This window comes from Gopherus evgoodei, chromosome 3 (genome assembly GCF_007399415.2).
Source record: "Gopherus evgoodei ecotype Sinaloan lineage chromosome 3, rGopEvg1_v1.p, whole genome shotgun sequence".
NCBI lineage: Eukaryota > Metazoa > Chordata > Testudines > Testudinidae > Gopherus > Gopherus evgoodei.
In genome coordinates, this window is record NC_044324.1 from 179,372,924 (window position 1) to 179,385,968 (window position 13,045).

The 13,045-nt window shown below is 40.6% G+C and overlaps 1 protein-coding gene across 1 annotated transcript in view; it reads left to right on the forward strand.

Annotated features, from left to right (window-relative positions):
- Positions 1-293: 293 nt before the first annotated feature.
- Positions 294-13,045, forward strand: part of KCNK2 (potassium two pore domain channel subfamily K member 2) — a 178,632-nt gene continuing 165,880 nt past the window's right edge. The window contains exon 1 of the mRNA XM_030557538.1: positions 294-418. Within this exon, the coding sequence (XP_030413398.1) occupies positions 385-418 (34 nt within the window). The 5' untranslated portion in view covers positions 294-384. The remainder of the gene's footprint in view (positions 419-13,045) is intronic.

Here is a 13,045-nt window from a genome sequence, read left to right on the forward strand (position 1 = left end):
ATTCACAGTAAAGAATTTCTGGCCTTTTAAAATCATCTGGATCATTTATGGTTTGAGTGTTCAATCTACTAAGGGACTCTCAGTGATTTTGCTCAGGAGGAAAGTGAACAAAAAGTAAATGATGAAATCAGCTACCATTCGTAAAGTGCTTTGAAGATATAAAATGCCATATACATGCTATGTACTTTTTATTACTGTTGACTGACTGACTTTTGTATACACTTTAGTGTTTTGGACAGGAAATCCAAGCACAGAATTTACATGCACTTAAGGAAATATACTGTGAGGAAACAGCTTGTTCCAAACAGTGCTTAAAAGGAGCCATGGAGGAACTGCTGTATCTAAGAACAAAAAGATGGTGACTTCTGAAAATTACATCACCAAATGAGGAATCCACAAAGAAGACATAACTTCTACTGTAAGTATCATTACTATAGACAAATAGCCCATATTGCATAATTCTGAATGTCTGATCAGACTCTGGAGCTTGACATGGTGGATCAGGTGAACTAATTTCTATCTTGAAATTACAGTTCAATGGCTTTCAATTTACCTGCCAAATCCAAATAAACAGATATTTTTATCAGGTTTATTTGAAACTAAAATCTTAAATTAAGGTTTATACATAGCTCCATTATTTAATGGACAAATTATGTGTATGCGTCTCTAACTTTCCCTGTATTTAGATGAGAAAACTTAAGCAAATCCACTAATTTCTCCATAATTTGTCTTCAATTATCATTTATGAAGTTTAATTCTGCTTTGATCTGATCTAGTATACACCAGTGATAAATCTTCAAGTACAGATACACTTCAATATCTATTTAGGGCTCAATCCTGAAATATGCTGAACACTCTGACCCAGCAAAACTCTTAAGTGCTTGCTTTTTGTTAGTACTTAATGGTCCTACTTACGTCAAATATGTATTGAACTTAAAGCTAAGCACAATCTATGGAAGCTAAGTTTTTTAATGTCAATGTTTTAATTCACAATTTTTTTGGATTATTGTTCATAATTTGGTATTTCTGAAATAGAAGTAGGATTCATCTTTCTTTTGCATGCTGGGTTATGCTAAAATCTTCTCAAATACAATAAAAATAAGGGCTATCATTCACTGGATTTAACTTAAGCTTTTGTTAATTATTCCTTTACGTAAACCTATTTTTAAGATATGAAACTTGGCTGTAAAAGTTGGAATTAAATATAACTCTGAGTAATTTCTCTGTATTTTACTTCTTACTTCCCCACCCCATGGGAAGTCAATGTGATATTAGAGAATAATGGGTATTGTCTCCTTTGAACAGAAAACTTGTTTAATAATTTGCAAGTCACTATCTTATAACATAGTCTTGAAACTTTGAGAGAAAAATAAAATGACAAATATTTTAATTTTCAATACTAATTAAATATTAAGTAAATGTTAAATGTATCTTGAATAATGTCTCCAGTGATCCCCAGCTCATAATTTCACCCAAATGTGCATGAAGTATGGCAGCTGTTTAACAGCCCACAACAACATTACGCGTCAGTCCAGCACAAAATATGAAGAATACTTTTGTGAAACCACAGGGAGCACTTAGGTAGGCAGAATGCAATTACGTATGCTAGAATTCAAGCAGAGCACAAAGCCTGCTTTCAGAGGAAGGTGCTATTCAACATCAATAAGGGTGCCTGAATCTGGTTCTCAGAATATTTACTCCACTGACTAATTGCATGTGCATGCAGCCATCATTTGACATGATAACACTAGTTATTATGTTAATAACTTCCAACCTCATAATGGAGCACAGCCATAGTGTTAGTACACAATCTGCATTTAATAAAAGGTTTGACTGTGTATTTATGTAATGAACATAACTTCACAGCAGGAGTTGTGGTCAGTCTGAAATCTCAGCTAATTTAGTTAAAAGAGAACCTCACACATAAAAATAAAGGAAAGAACTACCTACAGGCTCATTCCCTGTGTCAAAGGGAATATCACACATGGATTTGGCTCCTTCTGTCTGTAAAATTATATTAGGACTGTGGCATTAACCAATTACAGGAAGCAAATTCAGAAGCTAACAGTTAATTCTCAATTCTTCAGACTGAGAATAATTCATCCTTTTATGGAATGTGGTCAAACGAGGTTGGCACCCAGGCTGTTTTGACATTAGTGTTATAGGGCATGGCTTGAACCTGGGTTCTGCATCAGATCCCGGTAGGCTGGTGCAGAAAGCAGTGTTAGAGTTGGCCTGCAGTAGGGAAACTGCTGGGACAGCATTTAAAAAGATCCAGTGACCGGGTTACCTTCAGAAGGGAGGAATGCCTTGCAACCTCCTTGGAGAGAAGTTCAACATGTGCTTTGCTGAAGCCCCTCCTACCCTCGAAACGCAGATTAGTTCCTTGAATAAAACCTGTGTTAATATTTTGGGAGAAGGGAGGGGATGAATTTTATCTTCTGTGCATTCAGTTCTGTTGCTCATGGATGCCTGTGGTGAATTGTTCCTTGCAAGCTGCAATACTTCAAATGCAACTGAAAGACTTAAGATTGATGCATCAGTTTTAACCTCTGAAAATCTGAATGCTCAATAGTGATATTACTGGCAACGTGTGTCCATTATTAGATAGATTTAGTGGGATTTATACTCATCCCGAAGCAAACAGCAGTTGAGCCATGTAAATTCAGAATGAGATAGTGATCTCATTCCAGAGGTGATCAGTTCTTTGTGATGGATGTGCTTTCTTTCCCTCCCCCTGCCCTTAGTGAAGGCCATCATGCTGCTTATTGTCAATAAAGCTGACAAAGCAAGTGAATGCAGTAGAGGGAGTGTGAGCTGATCTCCCCAGAAACCCTGTAGCATTCGAGTGCTATATTTACATCGTATTAATAAATCTATCTTTAGTTTATATTAAACTTTCATCCTTCTCAAATTGTAGTCATACTACACTAGTGAAATGCATCCAACTCTGGGGGACCTGCCAGAAGCTAACTGATGCACAGTACAACAGAAGGGCTAGGGGAAATTTTGGCCATAGACAGTGGAGCAAAACCCAGTCTTGTGAATAATAACATCATGCTTAAAGGCCATTCAGAGCAGGCAGTATTTGTTTTTAAAGTAATCTCTAATAGGGCTTTACTCTGACTGCATAGCCATGTTGCTATTTGTGTACTCACAGAATAGACATTGCCAGTAAAGCCATAATATAAAATTAGAGAGGCAAGGTTAACAGAGGAAATATTACAATCTAGTAAATATCCTGTTACCCCAAATAGCACTACCAGGACTTCATTTTCCAAACATACCTGAGAGGCTGAGATGGAAGTGTGTAAGGGGGAATAAAAAAAATAGGAAGCCAATTGGAAAGTCTAGGTGCTTTAAAACAGTGTCATGTTTGAAACAGAAAGATAAAGTATTAGAGGGTGTCCTACAGCAGCTCTTTCAAGTTCCAGTTGTTTAAAACATCTGCAGGACTGGCAGTTGCTCGAACAGTGCCTTAGGTCAGTGGTCTCACCAGACAGGTTGTACTAAACTCTTCTACCTTATGTTCCCTCAAGCAATGATGTTTCCTGCAGTTGTAGGTCAGCTCAAGATGTTGTTTCAGAAGCTGTTTACACTTGGGTGCAGCCTATATGATTGTTTCGTGTCTCATGGCCCAGTGTTTCTTTTGGTGCAAACTCAACTGTGGTGAAGATTGTGACTGATGTGAAATTTGGGAAGGTAGCAAACACACAGGACAGACATAAACTACAAAGAGACCTGGTGAGACTGGAGCAGTGTGAGCACCATGCAATAAGTGGAAATTCAGTCTTACCAAGTGTGAAGTCCTATGCCTAGGGAGAAGAAATAAACAATGCATATAGAGAATGAAGGCAAGAGAGCTAAGCAGCATCACATTAACGTGAATTTATTTTTATCTTGTCCTGTTTAATACTGTCTTAATGTAATCAGTTACCATGACTACTGGAGGGAAGGAGTAGAAGATTGGAAGGGAATATGATCTACAAAGATCTTAGTCTTAAGAAGTGATCGATAGTGTGAAAACCATTGCCTTCTGTTATTGCTATTGTGACAGCCAGGTAGCACTTTCCACACATCTATATGCCCAATAATAGAACCACAAAGCTACTTAGGTATCTAAAGGTGTCTTTTAGGTGTCCCTGTAATCCACAAAACTGCTACTCACCTCCCACCTAACTCTATAGGCACTTAAACTCACTTGGCACTGGAGGTTTTGCAGTAAAAGTTTCCTAGGTGCCTAAGTTCTTTCCTCTGAGCATGCATGCGGCTGCCTCGCTCTAGGTGTCCAGTTGCATATCTCTTCCCCTAAGTTTCAGAGGCGTCAGTGAACCAGAGGAAGATAGGTGTTCATCTGCTTGTCTTGCATGCGGTGCCTGATCCGGTAAACATGCTGAGAGATGGCCTCCTTGCATACACAAAACAGTCAGGGGTGGGGCCAGAGAGGAAGATGACCTCCCTTAGCACCTTTGGCCCAGTAGTTAGCACATTCAACCAGGATGTTTTAGACCATCAGTTTGTGTTCTCCCTCTGGCTGGTAAGGAGAAGAGATGTAAACAGTGGTCTCCTACCTCCCAGGGGAGTGCCCTAACTGCTGGGCTATGGTATCAGTCTTTCTTTCTCTAGCCCAATTAATATTTAATTATATAATTAAAGTGGAACAACTTCAATAGGAGAGAATGAGGGAGCCCCATGTTAAAATATCCCGTAGTCCAGAGGTTAGGAGCCTCACTGGAGAGGTGGGAGACCCCGTTCAAATTTCTTCTAATCAGGCCGAGGCGAGACTTGAACTGGTATTAGCTCACATCCTGGGTGAGTGCTCTAACCACTGAGTTAAAGGTTAGAAGGGAGGACTGCCTTTTTCCCCCATCTCCCCAGACTGTTCTGTGTGCAGTTAGGCAGCCTCTGAGCATGCTTACTGGATTGGAACCCAAATGCAAGTTAGGTGCTTTTCTGCCTATCTTCCTCCACTTTGATAGAAGCCTCCCTGCACCTGGGACTTGCCTATTCGCATGAGAGACATTGTCCTTCTTGATGGCATCTCCCATTGGCTAACATAGATGACTCCCTGCTTAGTGTGCTGGCTTTGTTAATCACATCCCTCCTTATTAATTATATAGGAGCCTAGGTGCCTAAATTGGGCTTTGTGAATTGCAATGTTGTAGATGTCTACGGGGAAAAAAAATCACATGTAAGTTCCTTTTGTGGATCCAGGTCTATATGCTTATATGGCCCCCATCTGTCCATTATCTGAATGCCTAACAATAATTAGTTAATATTATCCCCACTATACCTCTATAAGGCAGGTAAGCATTATCCCTATTTTTCAGGATAGGGAACTGAGGCATAGGGCTAAGTAACTTGTCCAAGGAGACACAGGAACTCTGTGGCTGAACTGGAGATTAGATGCAGGCCTCCTGAATTCACAGTTCAGTTCCCATTCCACTAGACCATTCTTCCGCCACTCTCACCATCTTCTCACCATATTTAGTTAGTTGGTCGGTGTCCAAGTTTCCCAGTTTGTGTGGGTCTTCACAAAAAAACACTTAAAAGTTCCCTCTCCCAAATTGGCCAGGGGATTCTGAGGCAGGGATGGTACATAAAAACTTTTAAAATTACTAGATTTCAAATTGCACACTTCCCAAGATAAACAAACAAGGGAATACAGGCAGACACATCATGTTCGGCTATGGCACTGTTACTGAAGGAATATCAGGACTCATAGAAACCATCCTCAAAGACAGTCACCATGCAAAGGGACAGTTTTCTCCAAGATAATAACAACTTCCTCCAGAAACTTTGCATCATTAACTAGCCCCCCAGAACACCATCCTTGCCACCATGGACGTCAACGCCATATACACCAACATCTCTAACCATGACAACATTGTAGCCTGGCTTAAATACCTACAAGATAATGAATAATTCTTGGAAATCCACCTCAAATACTTCGTCAAACTCATCCATTTCATTGTCGCCCACACCAGCTTTACATTCAACAACGAACACTTTGCCTGCACCCTGGGAGTAGCCAAGGGTACTAGGCTGGCACCCCAATATGCCAGCCTCTTTGTGGACCACTACAAGAAAGAATTTCTGGGAAAATGCACCACGAATCCAATGATTTGCCTAAATGATATTTCCATCCTCTGGACAGATGAATTAAACTGCCTCATAGATTTCCACCACAATTTCAACCACTCTCCATTTATCAGACTGTCTCTAGAATATTCCCACACCACCATCAGCTTCAACAACAGAGTCCAAAAATGGCTCTACCTAAGAAACCCACCGATCACTTACCTCCACAGATCAGCAATCACCCCAGACACACCAAGAAATCTGTTATCAACAGCCGGATACCACAGAATTTGCTCCGAAGAGAAAGTCAAGGATACAGCCTTAAAACTGCCTTCACTAAACAAGGGCACCAAACCAGAGAAATGGCATCATGGAAAAGGCCACTCAAATACCCAAGAAGAATTTGCTTCAATACAGGGGGGAAAACACCACTTGCTGCACACCCCTAGTTGTCACCTACCACCCCAAAGTGGAACCTGTATGGAGTATCACCAAACACTTACAACCCATACTTGATGGGGACCACATCTTGTGAGAAATATTTCACTTAGCCCTCTTCTGGCCTTCAAGCTCTCCCCCCCACTCCCCAAACCCTGCCATGCTCATGATTAGAAGCAAACTCCTCACAGACCAGAACGCACCAACTCAAAGCAGCACTAGATCTTGATAGGACAACCGATGCAAATCCTTCAGACATATCTCCACTGCTACAATGATCAATTTGCTGCACAACATGCCTTTAAAGATGCATGGGTCCTACACGTGCCCATCACAATGTGTATTGTACCTCATCCAGTGCATCAAATGCCCCAACAACAACTGTGTGGGGAAACTAGAAAGTCACTGTACTCTCAAATGAACTCTCACAGTAAAATTAAAAAAGACAAAAACAGTATAACCCTGGGACAAAACTTTTCATAAAGCAGTCAGTCTATCTCTGATCCCTTAATCTTAGCTATCAAAAGAAACCTGCACAACCCTTTCAAAAGATGAGCCTGGGAACTTAAATTCATAACTCTGCTGGACACAAAACCATGGACTTAATAGAGACAATGGTTTTATGGCATGTTACAATGCTTTGTAAAACACTCTACTGTGTGCTAAACTTTAATTGCCCATTTCATTTTAAGTGGTTTCCTTCAGCATGTGTGAACTTCTTTATGCTTAACAATCTGTCTCACCTTATATTTATCTTGGACATGCTGGCCTCCTTCTGCAGACCTGAGGAAGAGCTCCATGAAGCTCAAAAGCTTATCCCTTCCACCTATAGAAGTTGGTCCAATAAAAGAGATTCCTTCACCCAATTTGTCTTGTTAGAGTTCAAATTGTCTGTTTCACTTTAGCAGTCAGAAGGGTGTGTGCATGTGTCAATATTTTAAGTATTTGAATTTAAAAAGTTAATTTGACTATATTTACATCCTATTTATGGTCATTTTCTATGTACATTTGAGCATTCAACTTTTCCTAGCATGAATACTTATGTACAAAAAGGAACTCATAGCTTGAATTCCTAAATACTTGCCGATGGTAAATGTTTTTCTATATATGTAAAATTGACAATTTGGACAGTTTTGGTTAGTTATGAAAGTCACATGGTATTGCTTCTTTCCTGACTGAAGGATTTGCATAGTCAATCACCACAATGCTAACTGTGTATTCAATTTCTGCAGTTTCTTTTCCTAACTGAGGAACGGAAGCAAAGTTATGTGACTTATGCAACTAAGGAAACCAACACGAATTGCATATATTTGCAAATTGCAAATGACCTCCAGACCAATACATATAGAAGAAATTCATTAACAATTTTGAATAGCAAATTTTGATAATTTGGCAATGCTGTTTGCAGAGAACTCCCAAACAAAAATGTATGTGTTAAGGTTGAGCAAATAATTTGTAAAGCATATCCACTTAAACAACGTCAGCAAGCACCCAGATGTTGGTTTAATTTCTTTATTCATGTAACAGATAGCCACTTAACCACTTCTCCTCAGGGGTGCTGGAACATTATTTATAGTGGGGGTGCTGATGATGGAAACCATGTATTTGGTGTTATTACTACTTCAAATCAGGGGGTGTGGCAGCACCCCTAGTTCCAGCACCACTGCTTCTCCTTCCCGTCATAACTAACCTGGGTTGGGGGAAAAGGAATTTTTACATCCAAAGGCCCATTTTTTGATAAAGTCTGCCTCTTTAAAGAGATGGAAGCTGGACCACGCTGACAGCAAACTATGTGTGACCTTTCTTGTTGTTTAAACATTTAAATATGGTGTGGTAAACCTCAGAGTAATAGGAATACAAATTTCCTTTTTGGCATCCCTCCACTGCATGATTTATCTCTTCCTTCTTGATTATTTGGCTCGTGCAGAAGGAAGAACACTTGGTAAAAGTAATCTTGCCCTTTTATTAGTTGCTTAGTGTTTTGACACACTACCTGGTGCACTAAAAAAGACGTAAATAAACAAAAGTGCTGCTGTTTAATGATTTCTGAGTTACCCCAAAATAATGTAATATTTCTTTGATGGGAGAGTGGGTTGGGGATGGGGGATCAGAATTTTATTCTCTTGTTTCATGTGAAAATGAGATGAAGGTGACATAACAAAATAATGCACATAGGTATGCATACTATTGTGTCCTGGGCAGCATTCCAGTGGGAGTGCTGTTTCTCCTCCCCTTTCTCTTTACCTCATTAGGAGCTGGAAACACTGAGGGCTGAATTCACAAAGGTACTTAGGTGCCTAAGCCCAACATTTCGGTGCTAATGAAATCTCACAACCACTACTCAACTACTGCTAAACTCTGTAGGTACTTAAGTGGCTTTGCCTATGCCTACTTTCAGAAACTTAAGTCCTGATGCTGCTCCACAGCTAATGAGCTGTTTGGAACCCCGGATCGTGCCTAAGACTCAGTGGGGTTTTGAAACTAGGCATTCCTCAGCCTATCTTGCCTGCAGAGTATAATCAGGAAGAAAGGAGCTGACCAGTATGGAGTTGGACAGAGGAAAATGTCAGAGAAGGCCCGGCAGTTCATAACCACCAGAGGAAAGAATATGGGGGCATTCTATGCAGCTGGAGACAGAAAAGGGTGGGCAGGCTGTGGCCAGCAGAGAGAAGAGGAATTCTGTACACGTAGACATTTCCAGGAGGATCCCAGGTCCTCAGTGTGGAAGATGTCTCTCAAGATCCAGCTGGTCCAAGGGAATGAATAGATACAAAGGTCATACCTGTGGACCGAAAGAGTTCTCCAACTATCCAGTGAAGACAGACTATTCTTGCTGGGGATTCAATACCCAGAAGAATTGAAAGAACATTCTGCAAAGGACAGGTGGACAACAGTACAGTGTGCTGTCTTCCCAGAGCCAAGATACAAGATGTCACTCTAAGATTCGATAGGCTTCTGAAGTTGACTGGTAAGGATCCATTGATGATGGTTCGTATCACCGTGCGATGCAGTGTCAGTGCTATCTCACAAATAATAGATTTCTTCTTCAGCACACTTCTGAGTTTGCTGAAGCATGTCCAAGAGATCATCTCTGAGATCCTTTTGTTCCATGGATGAAGGAAGGCAGAAGATTCGGCAGGAGAACCGCTATCTAGATAAGTGGCGTTGGATGGACGGTTTGGCTTAGTAGAACATTAGTCCACCTTCTATGAGGAGAAAGAGCTGTATAGTTTTGGATTACTTCCATCTTAGTAGAAGAGAGACCAATCTCCTTGGGGCCAGGCTGGAATAGTCAGGAGAGCATTAAACTAATAACAAAAAGGGAAAGGTAAGAAGAGGAAAGATATGAGTGCTCAATTAGCACAAAATTGACATGTTGAGAACAAAATTAATCAAAGAGCATGAAGAGAATAAATTCTGTAGTTGTCTATACAATACTAGCACCCTCTGTAACAAACAAGAAGAATTGGAAGCTAATTTATTAGCATAAATTTGATCTAGTTGATATTACTGAAACCTGGTGGGAAGATTAATAAAGAATTAAAGGAGGGTAATTTAATTCAAATCAATGGGTTTATGGAAAATAGATCCTGTCAAACTAACTATAGCTTTTTTTGATGCAATTACAAGTTTGGCTATTAAGATAATAGCATTGATGTAAATATACATAGACTTTGTAAGGGCATGGTACCATGTGACATTTTTATTTAAAAATTAGAATGATATAAAATTAATATGGCACATGTTAAACTGATTTAAAATTGGCTAATTGATAGGTCTCAAAATATAATTGTAAATGAACAATCATGGTCGAGGGGTATGTGTGTTTTCAGTGGGGTCCTGCAGGGATCAGTTCTTGGCCATATACTATTTAACATTTTTATCAGTGACCTGGGAAAAGACATAAAATCATCACTGATAAAGTTATGCAGATGACACAAAAATTGGAGGAGTGGTAAGTAATGAAGAGAACACAGTTCACCGATTAAGAGTAATCTGGTAAACTGGGTGTATATAAACAATATGCATTTTCATAAAGCCCAATGTAAATGTATATATCTAGGAACAAAGAATGTAGGCCATACTTACGTGATGGGGAACTCCTGGCCTGATGTGGTTTTTTTAAGATCAGTTTACACCACTCCAGCCTTCTTCCCTGCAGAAAGCTATGGGAACAGAGATGAGGGTCTTGCCCCAGTAGCCATCCTTTAAAAATTTTTGCTAATGTTGCCTAAAATAAATAGTGCAAATAATGTCAAAGTCCCTCTGAGAAAGGAAGGCTAAATTCCCTTCTCAGAAGTCCAAGTGTGACTTCCATTCTCTTTGAGGGGAGATGCATGCAAGTATTCAAAGATAGTTTGGGACATTCTAAAATCAGAGGCCCCATCCACTGGAAGGAGGGTGATCTAGTGGGAGAGTGATCTCTGCTACAAACTTCCTGTGTGACTTTGGACAAGCGCTTAATCTGCCTGCTGGCCTTAATTCCCCATTTGTAAAACAGAGATACCTCACAGGGAAGTTGTGACAATAAATACATCAAAGATTGTGAGTTGCAGAGAGATTATGGTAACGGGGGACTATATAAGTATCTAGGATACCAAGATCCAGCAGTCCTTACTCATATGAGTAGTTCCTGTGACACGAGGAAGGGTTGGAGGACCAGGCCTCAAATTTTAAAACTGTTTATGCCTTGTATGGCCACTATTGGGTACTACATCTTGCATATCATATTTATGCATGGATAGATTTGATTATTTTAAATGTTTTGGGGTTGGTGGGTGCTGCTTTCTGCTGTGCTTTCACTTCCATCCAAGACCTATATACACTGCACAAAAGGAGATGCTTAGTTCTCATATATAGTGGAGGTCTCCCTACTCCCTACTCCCAGTTGTACCTTGTTAGTATTGTCGCTTGTGCTTTCATGCCAAATTCTAAGATACCTCCTTCAGCAAACTCCCTTTGAAGATTATTAGCTATGTAGGTACTGAAAGCATTTAGGGCCTGATCCAAAGACTACTGAAGTCACCGGATAAACTCCTGTTGAATTCAGTGGGCACTGGGTCAGACCCTGAATGCCTGACAGTTTTCTGGCTTCTAATGAAGTCCAGTGTGAATTTGCCTGAATAAGAACCGAGTGATAGGTTTGGCCTGTTGGAGCCTAGGTACCAACAATATGTGTTTTCATGGCTAAATTATCAGAAGCAAAAGCAGAAGAGAAACAACATATCAGCACTTCTTTCTAAACTTTTATATTAATTAAAATGTTTTAGAAAGAGTGGGCATTCAGTTTTCTTTTATCAGTATTTACCTGCCTTGAAATGGAATGGGAAGGACTGAGTAAATAAAATAGATGGTTCTGTTTCATTGTAACTTCTGTATCTTCTGATGTTAAAATGCTATAGTATAATTTTCCAGTATCATACATGTTAAAGAATTGAAGCACATCTCCCTGCTCATCCTAAAGTAACTGTACACTTGTTCCTTCCATATACTTAAAATTTAGATAGTCATCTCTATAGTGCTCAGGGTGTGAAAAATCCACGTCCCTTAGCACCATAGTGATGCCAACCTAACCACTGACAGCTAGGTCAATGGAAGGATGCTTCCATCATCCTACCTTCTGTTGTGGAGGGAGGTGGTGTGTCTACCATGACAGAAAAACCCTTTCAGCTCTCTTACGTGAATACCAGTAAGTCCTGCATTGCAAATGCAGACTTAAAAATCAGCCTCTCTTCTCCGAGTACTCCGGTGCTGATTGTACCAAAAAAGAGGAGTATGTTAAAAAAGAGAATTAGATACATTAGCTGGAGGATAGATACATTAATGGGTATTACCCAAGATGGTCAGGGAAACAAGATCATGCTCTACATGAAATTGCCCTGTTCTGTTCATTCCCTCTGAAGCATCTGATAGTGGCTGCTGTCAGAAGATAAAATACTGGGCTAGATGGAACATTGGTCTGACCCAGGGCTGGTGCAAGGATATTTTGCACCCTGGGCAAAACTTTCACCTTGTGCACTCCCCTCCTCTCCCTGCAGAGCATCGCTTACTATAAACTTTCAAAAATGAATACTGCATAATATGGCATTTTTCATTAGAATTAATACAAGGGAGTCAGAGGAGATGATCATAACAGTCCCTTCTTGCTTGGGGGAACCTATGAGCAAGGAGGAGGCTGAGAATGCCCCCAGCTCGCAGGGTCTCTAAACATTTTGAGGCTCTGAGTACTTTGCCCCCCAGGGGGGACCCAGGGACAAGAAGGGCAGAGCTAGGCTCTCCCAGGGAGCAGGTGAGGATCTCCCTCAGGATCAGGGCTGGCTCCCCAAATTGGCACAGTGCCACCGAGGGGAGTGTCAGTGTTTGGAAGCAGCACCTGCACCAGCCCTTTCCCCTCTGTCATGCTGCAGGGTTTAGTTTCACTTTCCCGCACCCCAAGAGGCGGCTGTGCCCAGCCCCAAATGTGGCACGCTGGAGGGCAAAACTCACTTGAGCTCAGGACCGTGTCCTGCCTCCCCCAACGGCTCCA